This window comes from Mastigoproctus giganteus, chromosome 8 (genome assembly GCF_048544385.1).
Source record: "Mastigoproctus giganteus isolate SK-2022 chromosome 8, ASM4854438v1, whole genome shotgun sequence".
NCBI classification, from domain to species: Eukaryota; Metazoa; Arthropoda; class Arachnida; order Uropygi; family Thelyphonidae; genus Mastigoproctus; species Mastigoproctus giganteus.
The window spans coordinates 228151241-228175523 of NC_143582.1; the positions used below are offsets into that span (position 1 = coordinate 228151241).

The window sequence follows — 24283 nt, forward strand, 5'->3', positions numbered from 1 at the left end:
AAAGGCAGATTACGAAACTTCCCAAACATGTGTGTAGAACTTTACATTTGTCAATGTTAAACTTCATTTGCCACCTCTCAGCCCATCTGCTCAACTTTTCTAGATCCTGTTGCAGCAGCGTACTGCCTTTAGTGTCATTAGCAACACTGCCAACCTTCGTATCGTCTGCAAACTTGGACATTAAGCCTGGTATACCATCATCAATATCATTTATAAATACAGAAAACAATAATGGACCCAACACTGAACCCTGAGGGACTCCATTAATAACATTAGTCCATGAAGAGCAGTGTCCAGTGATTACAATTCTGATATCCCAACAATATCTGCCTTTGATGTTTTCATCAATACCGCAAATTGATTAAATTTATTTACCAATATTGTGTGATTCTATTCATTTTGTTTGTTCCAAAGCAAAGGTATTGAGTCAGATAACGTGCCTACTGCATCAGACAGTAATTGTAAGGTATTGCATCAGCCGTTTCTATAAATATGACGTTGGAAGGGTATACACGCTCATTAGTATCCTGTTTTTCGGAGGCATGACTCCATATGTTCAGTTGACACCAAGAAAAAAAGTGTAGCTGTTGCTTTGTCTCAGGAAGGACTGGCTACGCGTGTTATCGTTGATAAAATATGCCACCAGTCAACAGCATCCCGGGTGAAACCGGTGATGTGAAAAGGATCAGGCCGTAAGAGAGTGACTAAGCCTTCCCAACATCGATACTCAAAATGGCTATGCCTTCGTAATCGCCATGCTAGTGTTCCTGATCTAAAACTGGACTTTGGGATAGCCTCTGGCGTTGAAACAAGTGCACTATCTGTCCAAAGACGGCTTTCGGAATGTGGACGATATGCCTATCGGTTCAAGAAGCTTTTGTTGACCCAACAAATGAGGAAGAAGTTACTTGCTTGGGCTAACACGCGTGTTTCATGGTCAAAAGAGCAATGGGACACCGTCATCTTTTCTGACGAATCGAAATTCAACATGCATGCCTCGGATGAGAAGCGATGTGTCAGAAGACGAAAATCGGAGGCATACCATCCTGACTGCATAACAACGACTGAAAAGTTCCACGCCCGCCCCGGTCAGATGGTCTGGGGATGCATAACAAGCAAAGGGGTGGAGCGAATTAAGTTTATTAACGGAACGGTGAATGCAGAAACCTGCACTGCTATCTTGGAGGAGTGCCTGAAACCCGTTTTTAGGGATCACCACACAGAAATCCAAAAGTGCATTTTTCAACAGGACTCAGCTCCTTGCCACACAGCAAAATTGGTAAGTTTTATGCTATTTAGATTTAATGATGAGTTCGTCTTCTTGTCTCACAAGGCTAAAGACATAATTACACCAATATTTTCCCTCGTTTTTCTCCCTTAAAGTGCAGTCATACCGCAGAAATGCTGGCATTACAGTGTTGGACTGGTACGGTAACAGTCCAGATTTGAACCCTATTGAAAATTTCGTCTAAAATTGCTCAGAAGAAGCCAACAAGTAAGATTCAGCTATAGGGAGCATTTCAAGGGCGTCGTACCACGAAATTGGGCAACCGTATAACCAGCAGTTGATTAAATCTATGCGGGATCGTTGCAAGGCTGTAATTGCAGCTCGAGGAGAAACAACAAAATATTGAGGACTTATTTTGCTGATTTACATTACAAAATACTATTACGTTAAATTATCATTTCAGCTTGTACACGTAAATGCAATAAAATGTATGTTTGGTTGCCATGATTGCCATTTGCATGATTTCTCATATTTCCATTAATTAGGCATTTTATCCTTTTGGAAGATATTTTTGGCAATTGGATATATCAGGTGGAGTCTTTTTATTGAATTTCATTCACAGAGATATATATACCATATAACAAATGTATTTCGAACATTTCTGCAACCCACAATGCAGCACAAAACACGTTATTTGCAAAATTCACAAGAGATGCAGTTTTTTTGTCTGCCGCTGTATCATTACCTGCGGCAACGACTAATCACAAATTTTAATCTGACTACTATGCAACCTGTTAGTGCATTAATCAATTCCAAACATGTTTTCACAGCTTTTTCCACATCTCTCTTCAAGCGAAGACACCTTATCCTGGCATCAACTCTTCCACAAACCATCCATCAACCAGCTCCCAGTCACCTATAATGTTTCAACCAATTTCTCTAAGTGATTACTCGATGTGTTGCCATTTTAGGTTCGCCTCTTCAACTGAATTCTCGCTTTTCCGAGCTATACCAACTGTGTGCTTTTGCCGAACTACATGACCTTACTTGTGAACAGGACTGTGCTGACAATGACTCCTTCCCTGTTGTGGATTTTCTCCCTTGCTGCTACACTTCTACTTCACTGCTCCGTGTAACTTCGCTTGTCGTTCTGACCTGGATACAACTTTCTCATCCAAGTGGGATTTAAGTGCAAACTCGGGCCACTGTCCATCGTGTAATTTAAGTGCTGTCGTGATCTTTCTGAGGTCAGAATTGATACCTGCCACGTTGGCTTCATATAGCACTCCCACGGGAGCATCTCTTTCCCACGACTTTCCCCCCCGGGGCCAATCCCCTTCCCCACTCCTCCCTATTTCCATCTTTAGTAGGTCCCTTTCTCCATGGCCTGCTCTTATTTGACTACATTCGGACCACCTTTCTTCGCTAGTTCTTTTACTCACTCCTTCAAGCGACCCTGGCGGAGGCCAACCAGATTTAATGGGCAGCTTGGCTCACCTTCCAGCGGTGGCCGCGGGAAACGTAGGGTCCCACAAGACGCCCTGCGGCCAAGCAGCCAGAGGCACCACAACAACAGAACAAAACAATAATCTGACACAAACCATTTATTCATTTTTCATTTATTAACACACGATTGTATATACATTCTCAAGATACATATTAATCAATTTATATACAAACTCTTATATATGCTGTAGCCCTTGTGTACATGCATGTGTGTGTCCTGGTAGGTGGCTCCTAGACATAAGCCCATCTCCACTTATTACTCCTTTGATAGCTCAGAACCTCTGCAAAACAGGTCTAAAAAAATTGTTGTGTCAGACCATTTTTCCACCAGGGACCAATCAACACCTGGATCAACCATTCTCTGTGTGTGCTATAATACATAAATCCCGCATACACCGAATGAAGTGCTATAGCGGTAGGAGCCAGCAATCCCGCCCCCAAGGCTGCCCAGAATTGGTGGCCAGCGAAAAAAACAAACAAAAACATTACACTTTTTCTGCCTTTTACAGAGGTCCTGTACTTCACAAAGTACCATCACTCAGATGTGGAACTACCGGTGGCGCCATTCACAAAACACTATGCCACTATATGAAAAGGAAACAGTTGGTGCTCAGCATGGTGGCAAAAGAGATGACATTTCTGAGTGCATCCTCAGCGCTATGTCCAGGGCAGAATCCCAAATGGTTGGGAGCTTGCATGTATGCCATTCACAGTGGTATTAGTATTAGTAACGGCCGCATAGTGCAAGAAAGCCTGTGGCTTATGCTGCACCAGCCAAAAAAAAAAAAAAAAAAAAAATCCTAACAAAACAATGATAAAAACAAAACAAAAAAATAAATAAATAAAATAAATAACAAAATAATAATAATTAATAAATAAAAATAAAATAAAATAAAAAATTAAAAAAAAGGAAATTAAACCTATCATCCTATGTGCTTCCCTTAACCGAAAGGAGACCGGCAGAATTACTTAACAAGTACAGGTCACTGTTGAACAAAAGCCGAGAATTAGGGTAGAATTTGAAAGTGTCTGCAATTCTGCCCATACACCATAGGAGGGAGTATATGATGAGAGCCCTGTAGATCAATTCGGCCCTGGAAAGATTGTGCAAGGCTCAAGGGGTAGAATTTTTTTCAGCCTGGACTGTACTTGTTAACAGGAGAGATTGCTTCTACACGGATGGGATACACTTAAATAGAAAGGGTGCAAGAATATTTGCTGATGCTACTGAGGCAGTGTTAAGTGGGTCGGAAAACTGCTAGCTTGGGGGGAGACAAAGACCAATAGATTGACAGTAGCCACTGGCAGAGGTGAAAGAGATTCTTGCACTGCTTCTATTAGAATGAGCAGAAGCCTGAAAAACAAGATGCATGGTATTTCAGAGTCTGCTGGGAGCCATTGCGGTACAAGTAAACACATGGGTTGTGTTAGGGTAGCTAAGAATAGAAACAGGTGCAGGTATACTTGCATGTACACCAATGCTAGGAGTTTAGTAAATAAATTTGATGAATTTGAGGTATTGCTCAAAACATCAAAGGCAGATATTGTTGGGATATCAGGGACGTGGTGTCACACAGATATAAGGGATGCAGAACTGCAATTTGGGGAGTACAACGTCTATTATTATTATTATTATTATTATTATTATTATTATTATTAATACCCATATGATGCAAGGAAGCCTGAGGCTTATGCTGCACCAGGAAAAAAAAAAAAACAAAAAAAAAAAACAGTTCCCGAGTAACCCTGAGAGAGAGAGAGAGAGAGAGAGAGAGAGAGAGAGAGAGAGAGAGAGAGAGAGAGAGAGGGTGTGTGTGTGTGTGTGTGTCGAAATTAGAAGGGAATCACCAAGAAAGAGAAGGATGATGATATAAAGCTCAGGACCCTGGGTGTGCCAAGCCCATACTCAACAGATGTGAGCCCACGGAGATACAGAAAGGATAGACAGGATAGGAAGGGGGGAGGGGTTATGCTATTAGTTAAGAAACACATAAAATCCAAGGAAGTGAAGCCAGTCGACATCGCTGGACAGTGCAGTGTTGAGTCAGTTTGGTGTGACATAAGCATTGGGAGATCAAAATTGAGAGTGGGAGTGTGCTATGGGCCTAATGACTCTGATGAGTATAATAAGAAACTGTACAGGGAAATAGAGTGGGCCAGTAAATCAGAGAGTCTTATAATGGGAGATTTTAATTTCCCAGATATTGACTGGAATTTGTGGATTGGTCACTCACACACTAGCAAAGCTTTTGTGGATTTATTGGATGATTGTTTTCTACATCAGCATGTTCGGGAGACAAGTAGAGGGAGTAATACTCTTGATTGGATTATCAGCAGTGATTCTTCATGCATTAAGAATCTGCAGATAAATGAACCACTAGGTGGCAGTGATCACAGTGTGCTGAAGTGGGATTTACTCAAAGAGGTAACTACCATTAGGGGTAAAGGGAAGGGTTATTGCTTCCGTAAAGGCGACTACGATGGACTGAGACAGTATTTAAATTCTATACAGTGGGACCAACTGATGATGTTACCAACAGCAAATTCAAAATGGGAAGCATTCAAAGAACTTATCTTGGAAACTACTAGGCTTTACATACCAACTAAGAAATATTGTTCAAGGTTTAGGCCTAAATGGATGTCAGATGAACTAATGAAGCATATGGCAGAGAAGAAAAATGCATGGGATACTTACAAATTAACACATGACACAGAAGCCTATGATAGATACAAGTTGATATGCAACCAAGTTACAAAGGAGGTTAGGCAGGCGAAGGCAGATTACGAGAAATCCTTGGCAAGGGATGCAAAGAAAAACAGCAAAGAGTTCTTTACTTATGTAAACTCTAGAAGGAAGGGGATGAATCAGATCGGTCCACTTGATATTGATGGGTCAACTGTTGATGATCCTGCTCAGGCAGCTAACAACTAAATGAATATTTTGCATCGACATTCACACATGAGGAGTTATTCAGCGAGGGGAATGCCAGAGGTGTATTCAACTCTAGCAGTAAGCTACAGAATCTTGAAATAACTGGGCGTAAAGTGGAGGAGAAACTGTTGAAGATAAACACAAGAAAGGCACCCGGGGTGGATGGGATCTATCCAGTTATATTAAAGGAGGCAGCAAAGGAAGTAAGCAAACCCTTAGCCATAATTATGAGAACTTCCTTGGATTCAGGGGAGGTACCCATAGACTGAAAATGTGCAAATGTGACCCCAATTCACAAAGGAGGATCAAAGGCTGACACAAGTAATTATAGACCTGTGAGCTTAACTTCTGTTCCAGGAAAATTAATGGAGGCACTGGTTAAAGAAGCACTGCAGGATCATTTAGACAAGACTTCAGTTATAGCTAGGACACAGCATGGTTTTGTTAAGGGGAAGTCCTGCCTGACCAACTTGATTGGATACTATGATGCGGTCACAAAAGAACTGGATGCAGGGAATAACTTTGATATTATATACTTGGAGCTTAAAAAGGCTTTTGATACTGTTGCACATGGAAGACTGCTAAACAAATTGGAGCAGTGTGACATTGGAGCCAAATTGCTGCTATGGATAAAGGGGTGGTTGAGGGGGAGAAGACAGAGAGTGGTAATCAATGGACACTGCTCATCGTGGACGGATGTTATTAGTGGCGTCCCTCAGGGCTCAGTGTTGGGTCCATTATTGTTTTCTGTATTTATAAATGATATTGATGATGGTATATCGGGCTTAATGTCCAAGTTTGCAGAAGATACAAAGGTTGGCAGGGTTGTCAAGGACACTACTGACACTATGCTGCTGCAACAGGATCTGGAAAGGTTGAGCAGATGGGCTGAGAGGTGGCAAATGAAGTTTAACATTGACAAATGTAAAGTACTACACATGGGAAACAGCAACCCCAGAGCAACGTATCAACTCTGTGGTACTACACTGACAGTGGTAGAGAATGAAAGGGACTTGGGGGTGGTTGTGCAGGCAGATATGAAGTTCTCTGAGCAGTGCAGACGGCTGCAAGAGTAGCTCATGGAGTATTGTCAATGATATACAGGAATTTTTCCAGCAGGGATAAGGAGGTGATTATTCCATTGTATAAGGCAATGGTCAGGCCACACCTAGAGTACTGTATACAGGTCTGGAGGCCTCATTTCAAGAAGGATATAGAGCTGCTGGAACGATTACAGAGAAGGGCAACAACATTAGTGAATGGAACAAAGGTGTGCTCTTACGAAGAAAGGCTTAAGTTTTACAAATTACAGTGTCTGGAGACTAGGCACCAGCGAGGTGATCTGATAGAGGTGTTTGAATGGTTTGAGCATGCTCAATACTGATGGAATTCTTCCTCTCGCTCAGAATAATCACCTGAGAGGGCATAAATTCAAATTGAGGAAAGACAGATGTAGGATACACGTGCGGAAATTTGCCTTTAGCCAGCGGGTGGTTCGTTGGTGGAACAGACTTCCATCCCTTGTGGTGGAGGTTGATAGCCTAAATAAGTTTAAGGCTCAGCTGGACAGGTATTTTGAACGAACAGAGGGGTGAAGTGGAAGTGGTTTTTTTTTTTTTTTTTTTTTTTTTTTGGCTGATGCTGCATAAGCTTGCTTTCTTGCATCAAATGCCTCTACTAATGCTAATGCTAAGTACTATCCTGATACCTTTGAATTTCCCCAAACTGTCGGCCTCTACCACCCATGAAGGCAACTTATTCCAGTAATTTATAACTCGCTGGCTAAAATAAAACTTCCTGCAGTCCAAACTAAACATTTCCCCCCGTAACTTGAATTTATGTCCCCTAGTTCTAGCATCATTTATAATCTTGAAAATTTTGTCCTCATTCATTTTACTAATGCCTCTCATAGCCTTAAACACCTCAATCAAATCTCCTCTAAGGTGTCTAGTTTCCAAACTCTGCAACCCACATATTCGAAGTCTTTCTTCATAAGGACGCCCTTTTGCTGATCACACCAGGCGAGTTACCCTTCTTTGCCCCCTTTCAAGAAGCTCGATGTCTTTCTTTAGGTGCGGTCTCCATACTTGAACACAGTATTCCAAATGTCGTCTAACATAAGCCTTATATAATGGGATTATCACGTCCCTATCTCTACTTGCAAAAGTTCGATAAATCATCGATAGGACACCATGGGCCTTCCTTGCAACCTGTTTACAATGCTCAGAGAATTTCATGTCTGACCGTATCGTAACACCCAAGTCCCTTTCCTCCAGTACTGGGTTTAGTTGAACTCCACCAAGTGAATAGGTTTTTTTGGGATTACTGTTTCCCAGGTGTAATACCTTACACTTTGTTGGATTATAGCGCAGCTGCCAATTTTCTGACCATTCCTGAAGTCTATCTAGGTCTCTCTGAAGAAGTTCAGCTTGACAGTGATCATTAACTACTCTACCAATTTTAACATAATCTGCAAATTTAGACATCACGCCCTCTATCCCTTCATCAATGTCGTTTATGAAAATTAAAAACAACAGTGCTCCTAATACTGATCCTTGGGGAACCCCACTTCTTACATCAACCCAATCCGAGGAATAGCCATTCATTACAACCCACTGCCTCCAGCCCTGAAACCATCCTTCTATCCATCTAAGGATTTTCCCAGTGATTCCAACCTGTTCCAGCTTATAAAGCAGCCGCTCATGTGTGACTGAGTCAAAAGCTTTGCTGAAATCTAAATACACAATGTCGAAATTATTCCCTAAATCCAGTTGGTGAGTGACCCTTTCGAAATAGCGAACCAGATTTGTTAAATAGAATAGAATAGAATAGAATCTTTAATTGCAGCAATGATAGACATACAATTAGTCCCGTCACGGCATGGTGGTGCCAGGGGTTAACAAAACATATTTACAAAAGAGATACACATGAGAAAAAAAGATAAATCAGATTATTAACAAAGCACAGTTTTATATTTTCAGTTCGACGAGGATACCCTTCCTGTATGTTTTATTAAACATGATTTTCCCTTTACGAAACCATGCTGAATATCCTTGAGAATTTCAATTCGATCCAAATGATCCTGAATTCCACCCTTGATCATTGCCTCCATGATTTTCCCTACTACTGAAGTCAGACTGACAGGTCGATAATTTCCAACTTCACTTTTAGAGCCACCCTTATGTATGGGAGATACATTTGCACTTTTCCAATCCAAGGGAATCTCCCCAGAGTCTAGTGATGCTCGCATAATTAGCCTCAATGGTTCAATGCACTCGCTTGCCGCCTCTCTTAAGATTATAGGGTATATTCCATCAACTCCAGGAGCCTTACTGGTCTGTAGGCTCGAAAGTTTTTTCATTAAATAATCTTGCGAAATTTCAATATCATTAATTACATATTTTTTAACTTCGATCCCACAATTTCCCATTGCCACAAAAGGCTTTTCATTTGTAAATATCGATGCAAAATAACTGTTGAGTTCATCTGCAACGGCAGCTGATGTATTTAATACTATCCCCTTTCCCTTACGTAAAGGTCCGATCTGGTTTGTCCTGCTCTTCTTGGCATTGATATATGTGAAGAATTCCTTATCCCCCTTCCCCTCTTTGCTCTGTTTGCTAGCGATTTCTCATAAACTGCCTTTGCCTGTCGAACCTTTTCTGTGGCTCTATTACACATCACCTTGTAGCTGTTATAGGCTTCAGTACTTTTTATTGCTCTGTAACCTTTCCATGCCACATTTTTCTGCTCAAGTAATGCGGCAACTTCACTATTCATCCAACTTGGAACCCTTCTCGTGGAGTATTTTTTTAATGGTATATACGCATTCAAGGCATTTGTGAGTAATGCTTTAAAAGCGTACCATAGTTCAATTGTATTCATTCTCTGCGCGATATCTACCCAGTTAATAGAGGCCATGTAGTACCTTAAGGCATCGTAATTTCCTTTTCTGAAATTAAAACCCATTCCTTTGCCTTTTACTTCTGCTACCTCTCTCGTCATCATCCACCGTAGAACTCCGTGATCACTTCCTGCTATTGGTTCCTCTACTGTCAGCCCTGTTATGTCATCTTATTCATGTGTGATGATGAGGTCTAATATATTCTTTTCTCTAGTACTTTCCCTGACATGTTGATACAAATAACAGTCATCTAGTTGATTTAAAAATTTTGTTCCCCATGTCGAGTTTCCTTCCCATTTACTCCAATCAATTAGAGGCAAATTGAAATCACCCATAATAAGGCATTGACGCTTACTTGCCCATTCCATTTGCATGTAGAGGCTTTTGTCATAATCTTCACAATCACCTGGTCTGTAGATTATACCTACTCGCATTATACCTTTGTTTCCAACTATCTCACACCATGCAGACTCTATACTAGCGTGTGAAATGTCTGAATCCGGGAGAGCTATCGTCGCACTCGGGCTGCTTCTGATAAGAAGCATTACCCCACTACCCCTTCTATCTAACCTATCGTTCCTAAATACATTATACAAGCCGTACTGAAGCTCATCATCCCCAATTTCCGGGTGGCACCACGTCTCTGTAAGCCCTATTATGTCCGCGTTACTTGTTTTAACCAGCAGTTCGAATTCGCTCATTTTATTGACGACACTTCTAACGTTACTGTATAAGCAATTAAGATTTAATGTTCTTGTATATATAACAACCCTAACACAACCCTTGAATTTTTTTAGGCCTTCTTCCGTGATATTAGCTACCCGCTCACGTGAAACGTCTTTGCCCCCAGAAAATCTAGATAATACGTCCAGTTGGGGTAACAGATAAGAACTCTTAAGGTGTGCAAGAGTTACTTTGACCAATATTATCAGATAAACGCGTGTCAGTATTACCCACATCCCCCCTAACTAGCAGTTTCCCTGAACCTTTAAGGTATCCTCAATAATACTGGCAAAAACTTTTGCACCACCTTTGTTTAAGTGTATCCCGTCTCTACAAAACAAATTCCTTCTACCTACAAGTGTGGGCCATGCTGATAGGAATTTACCCCATAAAGCCTTGCAGATTCCTTCAAGTCTTGATTTAATCCACAAGGCTCTTAACATATAATCCATCCTATCGTGTCTGGGCAGAATTGCAGACACATAGACATTATGGCCTAGCTCGCGACATTTCCTCAGCATGGTCCTGTATTTTTCCAACAAATCGTCAGATCGTGTACATTTAATATCCTTTGTCCCCACATGAATAATAATATTTTCCTTACCCCCTTTAAAAATCTGACAATCTGTTGGTGACATCATCAATAGTTGCTCCCGGCAGACATACCCTGGTTCTGCTCCACCTATCTTTATTACAAAAAATATTCCCCGTTTCCCTGACAATGGAGTCTCCTAATAAAACAATGTCCTTTTTAACCAGAGTAGTTTGCACTTGGTTTTTCTGTTTTGAGGCTCGAATCGGGTGTGCATCACTTGGTAGATTGCTGGAGTTTTGAGACCCTGACGAGCTCCCAGATGCATTATTTTCGAGGGCAAGCACTCGTTTTTTCAGGGACTCAAAGTGTTCCATCAGTGCACCACATTGTAATTTACGATCGGTGCACTCCTTTCATCGATCACAAAGAAAAGAATCCCCAGGTGAGGTAGGATTAGTCACCAGGTCGACCTTGGAAAACATTCCACAGGTTCCGCAACGGATTAAATCATGACTCACCCGTAAATCGCCATCTGCTATTTCCGTGTGAGTCACGATACCCTGTGACGTGTTTAAGGCAGATCTCGTAACTACCATTATAAAATTAAATAAATATCAATGAAAGTAACTTTAAAAAATTATATCTATAATATTATTAAAATCAAACAGTTACAGGAAAACCTATAACAAAATAATCCAACAATATCTAAATAAATCAAATATTTAAAAGCACTATCCAAAAGTAAACCACTTAACTGAGGGGTCCTGTCTAAGCGCGTCCACTCACCTCGAATGCCGACGTTCTAATGGTGTTGGAGTCTTGAAAGCAGGAGACGTTCAAAGAGTTTTCTTGGAACCGAGAGGAGGGCTATCGGTCCATTGCACTTTGGTTGCTCTGGTGGCTTAAAGGGATTATTTGGGATGAGGCGAAGGTTGGTTTCTTTCTAGACATCCAAGAAGTAACCAGTAGAAAGGAAAAGATCAAGTAATAGAGTGGGTTAGGCTTCGGCAGTCTTTTTAAGGATCTCGTCTGCGCGAGGTAGTACAGTGGTATCGTCACCGTCCTCCCTACACCGAGAGAAAAAGGCTCAGGTGCGAATCCCATCGATGACGCGAGGAACTTTTATGGGCATTTTTAAATTCATGGCAGAGTTAGTCGGTCTCAGGCATAGATAGCAACGTTTTTTTCCCCAGAAACGGGGTTTTTGTCCAGCAAAAGAGGCAAATCGATCAGAGAAAATACGCAATTTACTGACACATTACACATGGGTATAGGTAATAACTTATCGGGTGACCCTAATATCATAGTTTATTTTTCAATTTTTTTTTAAGAAACACCATCTCCACCTCCACCAGATCAGGGCCATAGCATTTCTTGTCTTTCTTTTTGCGTAGAGCAATTTTTGGTTATTTTCTTCTGCTCCTAAGGGATCTTTAATTTAGAAGAAGAATCTTTATTGCAACAATAAAAATAATAACAAGATACAAAATACAGTTTATGTTGCAACTTACCCATTACGGCCACAGGCCGGGGGTTTTTTTGGTGGTCAGTACAGCTGCTGTTGCATGTACAGATTTCTGGTTGGCTATTTGTTTGTGAGTCTATGTCTTCAAGGAAGTGCGCATCAAGAACTTTATTTATTGAGTGTTCCCAAGGTAATGCAGTATTTCCTTGGGGAGTAAGTGTGACATTGATTATCTCACCACGTGGAAGGTTATTGGTTGTTACCCTGCAGATGACACTCCAGGAGTCAGTATTCCTTGTGGTTGTAACAAGGTATTACAAAGATTCTTTCTTCCTCTGTTGCATCAAAGCAGTGTATTGGTTGCGAACTTGTCAGTAGTCATCGAGGATGGCATCAACCTCACTTTGTGTCCATGTGGTGCGACTCCTTTGAAAAGCTCTTCATGCAGCGTGGAACTCCTTTCGGAGGCGTGCCAGTCCAGGGCATCACCTCGGAACCGCAGTGTGATTTGGTTTTTTTCTTTTAATAGCAACGTTGGTGACCTTTCTTTCGTGTTGTATAGCATTTGCTGGTTTAGACTGTTTGGGCTCATGCAGCATTTCTTGTAAGGAGGTGGTACAGAGAGTACAAAACTATTACAAATGTATATTAGGGCCACTCGCTAATTTCTTATATATACCCATGTGTATTGTGTCTGTAAAGTGGGTACAGTCCAGCTGGAGGTATAGAGAGTCCAGCTGGAATTACTGGTTGAAAATCTGGCAATGTTATGTCAAGATGCACAGCGTGAAGTCAGAAGAATGGATTAGAGAGAATGCAATCGCCCTGTGGGCAGGCGTCGTTGACGTACCAAGCAGTGAATTTGCAGGCAATGGATCGAATAGCAGCCGTGATTCCAACTGAAGTCTCCCAGAGGGTGTAGAAAAAGTTTGTTGGTTGTTCAGGCCATTAAGGTTGTTGTTCTTGTGACTGTAGGATTTTAGGAGCATCAGAAACTAAGGCCATATTGCTCCGTGTATATTGTCTGTAAATTGCGTGTGTTCTGAGGTTGTTTTTCTGTTTGCAAAACTTGAGTTTCATCTAGAAAAACCATGCTACTCTTGCCTGAGACCAATTAACCCAGCTTCGTTGTGAAAAATACCCATAAAAATTCCTCACATCATCGACGGAACTCGAACTCAGGTCTTTTCCACCCGGTGTGGGGAGAACAGTCATTCTTCCCACCTCCTACCCATAGGGCGCCATGTAGGGGACCTGCAGTTTATGTCTGTGCGGAGAATAGGAGAGGAGAGAAGTGTTCCATGGGAAAGGAGGACCAAAATGGCCTCTAGATGTCTGATTGCCGGGGAAATGTCTTCCTCAGGCCGTCGGTACATCAAGTGATGTGTAGAGAACCAATGGACTCGGTGATTTGGATGCACACAGCCCAGGGGCACAAAGGACTGAATCTTAGTTACAGAAATGGCCGGGTTTCTGACCAGGACAGCTGAACATGGAGTGTCTCCTTCCATTTAATCTGAATCTCCACATTGGTTTTCAATGTGGAGATTCATTAAAAGGTATTCGAGTTTGCTCCATACGTTGATTATTTCACCACGCTTTGCAGTGATGACAGGATTGTTTGTTTTATTCATGATTTCTCCAAGATCGAATCTAAAAATAATCAGCTATGAGACCTGGCAGCCTGGTAGCTGATCTTGGCAAAAATGGGCGTACAGAAGATCTTTACGCGAATTGGTGAAAACTTGCGAAGCGTGCACGCTATGCAAACAAGCACTGATGTTAATCGGTAAGTGTAGGGGGGAAGTAAACACCCGAACAAGGCACAATATGGCGAAACTGATAGCTCAGACGCGATTCCCGTTCAAAGTCACGGAAAGTGGAAAATAGTCCCACTCAAATTAGCGAGGATAGAACTGTTCCTGGACAAAGGGAATGGCCACCTCCCTAAAACTACGTCTATGGCGCTTATTGTAGAGTGACCATAGACAATAGGGATGGGAAGAAAATAGTAAGATACTCGCTAGAACAGAAAACTATGCTTTTACCAACGGATCCTCAAGCTGTAATTATCCATTTGGTAACAAACTGCACTTTTAACATGAAATAAAATCACAGGCACAAAAATGCAGTTTTTTTTTTTTTTTTTTTATGTAAACCCCAAACACGAGAGGTATTAGAACCTAAAATACTTAGTACAGTGCTTGGGTTGGAGGTTGAGAAGACGAAAGAAGATATTTGTTGACATTGGACTTGAACTTCTGTAGATTGTAATTTTCAGGAAAGACATATGAAGGAAGGTTGTTCCAGAAAACGGCAGTTGAATGAATAAATGAGGAAGATGAAAAGTTGGTTCTGTGAGTTTGAATTTGGACAGTAAATGGCTGCTGGCTGGTGGCAGCACGTGTTCGGACTGTTTTGAAAAAGAGAGCGGGAATTATAGAAGCCAATTCAGAAGAACAGTGTCCATGAAATATCTGTAGAAGAGGCATGCAGCAGAAATAGTACGTCTATGAGACAACGAGTGCAGAGACTCTGTTATAGATGAATCATTAATTAACCTAACTGCCCTCTTCTGAATGGAATCAAGAAGCCTGAGAGAGGTTTTGGGAGCACCACCCCAGATGTGGGAACAATATTCCATGGCAGGGCGGATTTGCGATTTATACAGCGTGAACAGCTGTTTGGAAGAAAAGTAACGCCGAGAGAAAAGGAGAAAACCAAGTTTTTCAGATGCAGAGGAAGCAATATTTGTAATGTGCTTGTGCCAAGAGAGATTAGAAGTCAGGGTAATCCACAAAAGAGATATAACATTTTGTCTAGAAATCGGAGTGACACTGAAGATAAGCATAGGAACAGAAGAATCCTTTTTTGCGAGATATAAGACAAGACTGAGTTTTAGAAGGGTTGAAATCAATTAAGTTGTCTTTGCCCCACTGGAGAATTACCTGAAGATCGGCATTTAAGGAATTGGTAGCAGATTTTCGAGAAGTTGAAGCTGATTGATCAGGGCAAAGTTTCTCAAAATAGAAAGTGGAATGCAATGTGCTATCATAGGAAAAATTATGGATAGGATTTCCGGTCAATGGAAGAAGGTCATTGATATACAAGAGGAAAAGAGTGGGGGAAAGAACTGAACCATGGGGAACGCCGGCATTAGTGGAGAAGTTAGAAGACAGAGACATCTACCATCACTCTCAGTGAGCGATCAGAGAGAAAACTGGATAACCAATTACAAAACACCGTTGGTAAACCATAAGATGGAAGTTTGTTTAGAAGACCTTTATGCCAAACACGATCGAAAGCCTTTGAGATGTCAAGAGCAACTACCTGTGTTTCACCGAACCTTTCCATTGAATTAGTCCATAAATGGGTAACATAAGCCAGAATATCAACAGTGGATCGACATTGACGGAATCCATACTGGGGATCGTTGATCGGATGGAAGGTTTCTAGGTAGTTTAAGAGTTGGCGGTTAATTGATTTCTCCATTACTTTAGAAAGAGTAGAAGTAATTGCAATGGGACGATAATTGGATGGGAGGGATTTGTCACCCTTTTTAGGAACTGGCTGGATATGAGCAAATTTCCAAGCAGAAGGAAAAACACGTTTGGATTAAGAAAGTGAAAAAAGGCGGCAACAGGTTTTGAGAACAAGTGGAGAAATACCATCGGGACCTGGAGCTTTCTTAGCATCAAGATTCGTCAAAATCCTTCTGACATCCTTTTGACGGAAGACCACAGGAGGCATTGAATGGAGCGTGTTGGCTAAAAATAACGTAGTATTATTATATTAGGGTCACCCGTAATTGATTACATAAACCCGTACTTGTGTCTGTAAATTGCGTGTGTTCTCTGGTTGATTTGCCTGTTTTTCTGGACGAAAAAACCCTAGATTCTGGGAGAAAAAAACCTTGCCATCTACGCCTGAGACCAACTAACTCAGCCACGGAATGAAAAGAGCCCATTAAAATTCCTCGCGTTGTCGAGGGATTCGGGCTTTTCCACCCGGTGTGGGGGCGCCAAAAACAGAGAACAATGAAGCAAAAAAAATAATAATAATAAATAAGTAAAGGAAGCCGAAAAATCTTTCTGCCCGGGACCTGGAAATACCTTGGTCCGGCTCTGCACACCACATGCCATGTGACTTCTTAGAATTGCCCAAATTTGTTTAGATTGTTGCATATAACCCAAACTTTCACGGTCCTAAACTTATTTGAACTTATTTATACATTTGTATGAAGTCTGACCATAAATTTTCTGGAGCAGGTTTTGGTACAAAACTAGTACAAGTTTCGCTATTGGACCTCTATACGGTATTTTAGCATTGCGTGTGTGTGTGTGTGTGTGTGTGTGTGTGTGTGTGTGTGTGTGTGTGTGTGTGTGTGTGTGTGTGTGTGTGGGTGGGTGAGCATCGTTGTGTTCATCGATCATGTTCTATAACAGTTCTGAGAGTTATTTTGAAGACAATCACATCACAAAAAAACAATTGATAATTAATTTAAAAAACATTTCATATATTCATTTAATTCTGAAACTTTATCATCATTCTTTGTATGAAATGCTTGAATGTTAATCAAAGAGAAAAAAACACAAAAATCAATTCAACGTGTCGTTTTTCTTTATTTTGCCCAAAAGACTGGTTGTAGTTCTTCAACGGAAGGTAAAATGGTGATGAAGGAAAAGTGGAAACCGCTCCACATTTTCAGAACCTGGTAGGGAATTATTTCTGGATTACAAGTTTTGTTCAGAATCCCAGAGGAAGTTGAAAAGACAGAATTATCAGAAACTTCGCACCTCGAATTCTCTTTTATCCCCATTCGTAGAATTGGAACTTTTAGGTTCGGTGTTACATTTGCTGTTTTATAGATGGCAAATAGATGCCCGAGCTGAACTGGAAATCAATTTGGATCCGATGGTAAACACTGACTTAGTGTGATCTCAGAGTGGTCCAAAGGTGCAAATAATTTACCTGTTTCCTGTCAGAAAAATTGGGAAAAATTATTTAATTACTCAATTCAGAAAATGATCATGATAGTGTGAGATGCGTAATAATTGATTTCATCAGTACTACTCCACATACGAGGTGTAACGTGTAAAGTGTTCATTGTCTAACGGTCCCAGTTTTCCCCATCTCCGCGTTGTGTACTCTGTGAAACACAGAACACTGAAGGCCAGAGAATTTGAAAAGTGTAGGGTATATGTTTATGTTGTGTTGTTCCTCTGGCCTTTTAACCGTTGGACCCCTAGTGGGATCCCCCGTTGCCCACACTTTACCCCTACTACCTAATTTCCTAAGATTTCAGTGGCAAGGGCTTATATATATACATTGGTGTGCAAAATTTAAGGATCAGTCATGTTTTCACCTGTAGCTTCTCATAGGAGTGGTCTGGATATGGGAAAAGCATACCAAAGGAACCTCGTGAGGTACAGAAATGATGATGGAAACAACACCGACACAACAACGGAAACAAAACGGTACAGAGGGACTATTCAAAAATGGCAACATAGCACTGGCTGCCATGATACAGATGCATCACTGCCAAAGATTGAACAAAGGGAAGAGGTGGTCCTCCGTAGGAGATATGGCCACCCCTAATGTCGATGCACTGCCTGTTCATACTTAGAACAATGCTGTTGATAAGTTCTTGCGGTAACATCGTCCATTCCTCAGTCAGCGCCATCTTCAGCTGGTGAACATGTTCTGGTGACCTTTTTTAAGCTTGGAAACAAAAAAACAACAACAAAAAGTCATAGGGTGCTAAATCCAGTGAGTACAGTGGATGGGGGACCACAGTGATGGGGTGCTTACAAGAAATTTTTGAATAAAAAACACTGAGTGGGGTGAGGCATTGCCATGCAAGCATCCTGAGGCCCACTTTTCCAGCTGTTTTCTCGAACAGCATTATGTAATCAACGTACAAATGTTTTGTAGTATTCCTAGTTCACTATGGATCAAAAATACAATAAGCATGAACTTTTCATTTGATTGAGATTGTTTTCTTTTTGGACCTTGGATAAGTCCAAAAAAAAAGAGAAAAACGTCCACCGAGAGGACTCAGCCATTGTTTTTGGTCATGGCAATACACCCACAATTCATCAGCAATAAGGCTGGAAGAAACAAAGTGTGGGTCAGCAGTAGGATATTGATGTTATTGATGTGAGGATATTGATGAATATCCTCACATATGAGAACTCACCACTCTCCGTGATTGTCAGTGAGGATCCAAAGTACAACCTTCGCTGAAACACATCATATTTCTGTCTTGTGTTAAAATTGATTAACATGTCCCTTAAGAAATATCAGTTTTACTATCACCTTCATGGACCACTAAACATCAATCACTCCTGATCAGATCATGAATATGAATGATTCAATCATTGGTTTTTAAAGTTGAAGATTGGCCAGAGGGAGGATCATCTTTGAGAGAAGTGGTTCTCTTGAAACTCTGCAAACCACTGAAAAGTTTTTAACAACATTGATTCTTTTCCAAAATATATTTTTAATATTTCATGAGTTTCCATTGCACTTTTCCATAATTTGAAATAAAATTTGATGCCATTCACTGTTCAGTAAAATCACTCATTTTAAAATGCAATGTGAAATACAAAACACTTTCTATTCAATGCACATTATTCAGACTGATTGCAGATTAGTAGGCGATTCATGCATTGCTATGTCCAGATAAATTACTGAACACATTGCAGAGCAATTCACAACTCGCTACAACAGTGCAAAGCCAGTCCTTGACTGAACTTTCTGATCACACCTTGCACATGGTGGGGGGAGAGCTCTAGAATGTTAGTTCAGTACCGCAGTTGTACACTGTAATGATACAGAAACTCTAAAATGGCCAAAAATGTGTGCAATGTTACGTTTCCTGAATCCCGGTTCCTTCTGTTCACGTTGATGGGAGGACCAGAATATGGCGCAAATAGTATGAGTCCATGGTCCCATTTTTCTAGGTAACAATGCAGGCTGGTAGTGGCATGGAGCAACATTTGTATGTCACAGGTTAACTGGAAATTATTTTCCGACCAGGAGCATCTCTTCATGGTCGCGTGCATTCGTCTGCACATTGGTTCTTCCAACATGCTACAAGATCAGAACGTGTAAGAACTTGTTTCAGGAAAATAACAGTGAATTCAGTGCGCTGCGGTGACCTTCGCAGTCATCGGATCTCAATGCAATGGAGCACTTGTGGATGAGGTGTAACAAGGAGAAAAGATCCTCCAAATTTCAGGAATTGTGAGAAGTAATTGAATTAGCATGGACTAGAATCCTAATGGAATTAAGAAAAAGATGCTTTTGACTCGCTTTTGAGCCCATGTCCAGACGAAGCCAAGCTGTCCTGAGGGCTAAAGCGGTAACTACTTGCTATTAGGTTGATATATATAATACAGTGATTATTCTGTAATTCGAAAATGATTACCCTGTAATTAAATCTTTTAATATTAGCAAAATATAAAATGACAGGTTCCTGAGGTCAAACAACGCTGAAAAAATGTGAAAAAATTCCATAATCTCAAGGCATTTTAAGTGTCATTCGATGGGAAAATAAACCAATAAACGAATTCCATACTTACTACATAACTCCAGTTGATGTTCATTAGGAAGGGATGTTTCTTTAATGTGCGAAATGACAATCGACGTGAAGGATTCTGGAAAAAAAAAAAAGAGATGTAGGAGATGATTTATGTTGTATAATATATAAAAACAATATTCAGTGCATGTTTTGAAAAAATGGCTACCTTAAAGAACACGACGTGTTGGGTTTCATGCCCTCGTGGGTAGCACAGTTGATAGAATCGCCTTCCTCCAAAGGATGGAAAAGATTTCATTTCGAATCCCATCAATTACGCAAGGAATTTTTATGGGTCTTTTTACAATATGCGATTTGGACCAAATCGACATTCTCGCAGGATATGAAATACCCTTTCAAACAAAACAAAGGGCTTGCAACGAGGAAAGAAATTTCCGCTCACAAGGAACTTCGTTAGCTTCCATCAGGGTACGTGACGTGGCTGAAGTCGTCTGTAGAAAACCAGTAAGAGTTTTCTGTAGACGACTAAATAAACAATGAACTATGCAAGTTGGTGTAGCCCTCACCTGACTTTTCAGTCATCGCGTGAGGTTTTTTCATGCGGTTCGAAGTGGAACTCTATGCCAGCCGTTTCAGTTTTTCTGCATTCCTTTCCAGGAATTATTTTTAACAGCACCATGGCGAATTATCCTGTTGGAACAAATGTTGGCCTACCAATGTTTCAAACTGTGACATCCTCAGGAGCGTAGAATTGCTCAAAATGTTAACGCAAGCGTCGGAGATCACGTTTCCCCCGGACATCCACTAACGGTCCTAAGGTTTACAATCCATACCATACATCCTCCACACCCACACCAGCTCACCTGATTGGAATAGGTTGTAGAGAGATTCATCATTCCGTAGAATAGGTTTTCAGTTCTCCGTGGACCAATCATGACGTTCCTTGCACCAGACGAGACTGATGGTGCTGTTTGGTGCTAATCGCTGTCTCTCTCTCCCATGAACATCATCAGTTGATCCCAGTGGGATCAACTGATGATGTTACCAACAGCAAATTCAAAATGGGAAGCATCCAAAGAACTTATCTTGGAAGCTACTAGGCTTTACATACCAACTAAGAAATATTGTTCAAGGTTTAGGCCTAAATGGATGTCAGATGAACTAATGAGGCATATGGCAGAGAAGAAAAATGCATGGGATACTTACAAATTAACACATGACACAGAAGCCTATGATAGATACAAGTTGATATGCAACCAAGTTACAAAGGAGGTTAGGCAGGCGAAGGCAGATTACGAGAAATCCTTGGCAAGGGATGCAAAGAAAAACAGCAAAGAGTTCTTTACTTATGTAAACTCTAGAAGGAAGGGGATGAATCAAATTGGTCCACTTGATATTGATGGGTCAACTGTTGATGACCCTGCTCAGGTAGCTAACAAACTAAATGAATATTTTGCATCGACATTCACACATGAGGAGTTATTCAGCGAGGGGAATGCCAGAGGTGTATTCAACTCTAGCAGTAAGCTAGAGAATCTTGTAATAACTGAGAGTAAAGTGGAGGAGAAATTGTTGAAGATAAACATAAGAAAGGCACCTGGGGTGGATGGAATCTATCCAGTTATATTAAAGGAGGCAGCAATGGAAGTAAGCAAACCCTTAGCCATAATTATGAGAGCTTCCTTGGACTCAGGGGAGGTACCCATGGACTGGAGATGTGCAAATGTGACCCCAATTCACAAAGGAGGATCAAATGCTGACACAAGTAATTATAGACCTGTGAGTTTAACTTCTGTTCCCGGAAAATTAATAGAGACACTGGTTAAAGAAGCACTCCAGGATCATCTACACAAGACTTCAGTTATAGCTCAGACACAGCATGGTTTTGTTAAGGGGAAGTCTTGCCTGACCAATTTGATTGGATACTATGATGCAGTCACAAAAGAACTGGATGCAATGCAGGGAATAACTTTGATATTATATACTTGGATCTTAGAAAGGCTTTTGATACTGTTGCACATGGAAGACTGCTGCACAAATTGCTGCTATGGATAAAGGGGTGGTTGAGGGGGAGAAGACAGAGAGTGGTAATCAATGGACACTGCTCATCGTGGACTAATGTTATTAATGGAATCCCTCAGGGTTCAGTATTGGGTCCTTTATTGTTTTCTGTATTTATAAATGATATTGATGATGGTATATCAAGCTTAATGTCCAAGTTTGCAGACGATACGAAGGTTGACAGGGTTGTCAAGGACACTACTGACACTATGCTGCTGCAAGAGCATCTGGAAAGGTTGAGCAGATGGGCTGAGAGGTGGCAAATGAAGTTTAACATTGACAAATGTAAAGTACTACATGTGGGAAACAGCAACACCAGAGCAACGTATCAACTCTGACTACTACATTGACAGTGGTAGAGAATGAAAGGGACCAGGGGGTGGTTGAGCAGGCAGATATGAAGTTCTCTGAGTAGTGCAGACGGGCTGCAAGAGTAGCTCATGGTGAATTGTCAATGATATATAGGAATTTTTCTAGCAGGGATAAGGAGGTGATTATTCCCTTATATAAGGCAATGGTCAGGCCACACCTAGAGTACTGTATACAGGTCTGGAGGCCTCATTTCAAGAAGGATGTAGAGCTGCTGGAACGAGTACAGAGATGGGCAACAAGATTAGAGAATGGAAAAAAAGGTTGCTCTTACGAAGAAAGGCTTAAGTTTTGCGAATTACAGTGTCTGGAGACTAGGCACCAGCAAGGTGATCTGATAGAGGTGTATAAAGCCTTGAATGGTTTGAGCAACCTCAATGCTGATGGGATTCTTCCTCTTGCTCAGAATATTAGTATTAGTATTAGTGTTAGTAACGGCCGTATGGTGCAAGAAAGGCTATGGCTTATGCTGCACCAGCCAAAAAAAAAAAAAAAAAAAAAAAAAAAAGAAATCCGAACAAAACATTGATAAAAACAAAAAAAAAAAAAAATAAATAAAATAAATAACTAAATAATAATAATTAATAAATAATAAAAAAATATATATAAATAAAATAAAATATAAAAAAAAAGGAAATTAAACCTATCATCCTATGCGCTTCCCTTACCCGAAAGTACTGTCCAGATGACCTTTGAATTTCCCCAAACTGTCGGCCTCTACCACCCATGAAGGCAACTTATTCCAGTAATTTATAACTCGCTGGCTAAAAAAAACTTCCTGCAGTCCAATCTAAACATTTCCCCCGTAACTCGAATTTATGTCCCCTAGTTCTAGCATCATTTATAATCTTGAAAATTTTGTCCTCATTCATTTTACTGATGCCTATGGGAGCCTTAAACACCTCAATCAAATCTCCTCTAAGGTGTCTAGTTTCCAAACTCTGCAACCCACATATTCGAAGTCTTTCTTCATAAGGACGCCCTTTTGCCGATCTCACCAGGCGAGTTACCCTTCTTTGCACCCTTTCAAGAAGCTCGATGTCTTTCTTTAGGTGCGGTCTACATACTTGAACACAGTATTCCAAGTGTGGTCTAACAAAAGCCTTATATAATGGGACTATCACGTCCATATCTCTACTTGCAAAAGTTCCATAGATCGTCGATAGGACACCATGGGCCTTCCTTGCAACCTGTTTACAATGCTCAGAGAATTTCATGTCTGACCGTATCGTAACACCCAAGTCCCTTTCCTCCAGTACTGGGTTTAGTTGAACTCCACCAAGTGAATAAGTTATTTTGGGATTACTGTTTCCCAGGTGTAATACCTTACACTTTGTTGGATTAAAGCACAGCTGCCATTTTTCTGACCATTCCTGAAGTCTATCTAGGTCTCTCTGAAGAAGCTCAGCTTGACAGTGATCATTAACTACTCTACGAATTTTAACATCATCTGCAAATTTAGACATCACGCCCTCTATCCCTTCATCAATGTCGTTTATGAAAATTAAAAACAACAGTGGTCCTAATACTGATCCTTGGGGAACCCCACTTCTTACATCAATCCAATCTGAGGAATAGCCATTAATCACAACCCTCTGCCTCCTGCCCTGAAGCCATCCTTATATCCATCTAAGGATTTTCCCAGTGATTCCAACCTGTTCCAGCTTATGAAGCAACCGCTCATGTGGGACTGAGTCAAAAGCTTTGCTGAAATCTAAATAAACAATGTCGAAATTTTTTTTTTTTTTTTTTTTTTATGTGAACCTCAAACACGAGAGGTATTAGAACCTATAGTACTTAGTACCGTGCTTGGGTTGGAGATTGAGAAGACGAAAGAAGATATTTGTTTACATTGGACTTGAACTTCTGTAGATTTTAATTTTCAGGAAATACGTATGAAGGAAGGTTGTTCCAGAAAACGGCAGTTGAATGAATAAATGAGGAAGATGAAAAGTTGGTTCTGTGGGTTTGAAGTTGGACAGTAAATGGATGTTGGCTGGTGGCGGCATGTGTTCGG

General features: G+C 40.8%; 1 protein-coding gene across 1 annotated transcript in view; it reads right to left on the reverse strand.

The window, feature by feature from the left end:
- Nucleotides 1–17193: 17193 nt before the first annotated feature.
- The window catches only part of LOC150082394 (protein kinase 4-like), a 42202-nt gene continuing 35112 nt past the window's right edge, over nt 17194–24283 (reverse strand). Inside the window, exon 6 of the mRNA XM_090380509.1 lies at nt 17194–17271. Coding sequence (XP_090236635.1) covers nt 17194–17271 — 78 coding nt within the window. The remainder of the gene's footprint in view (nt 17272–24283) is intronic.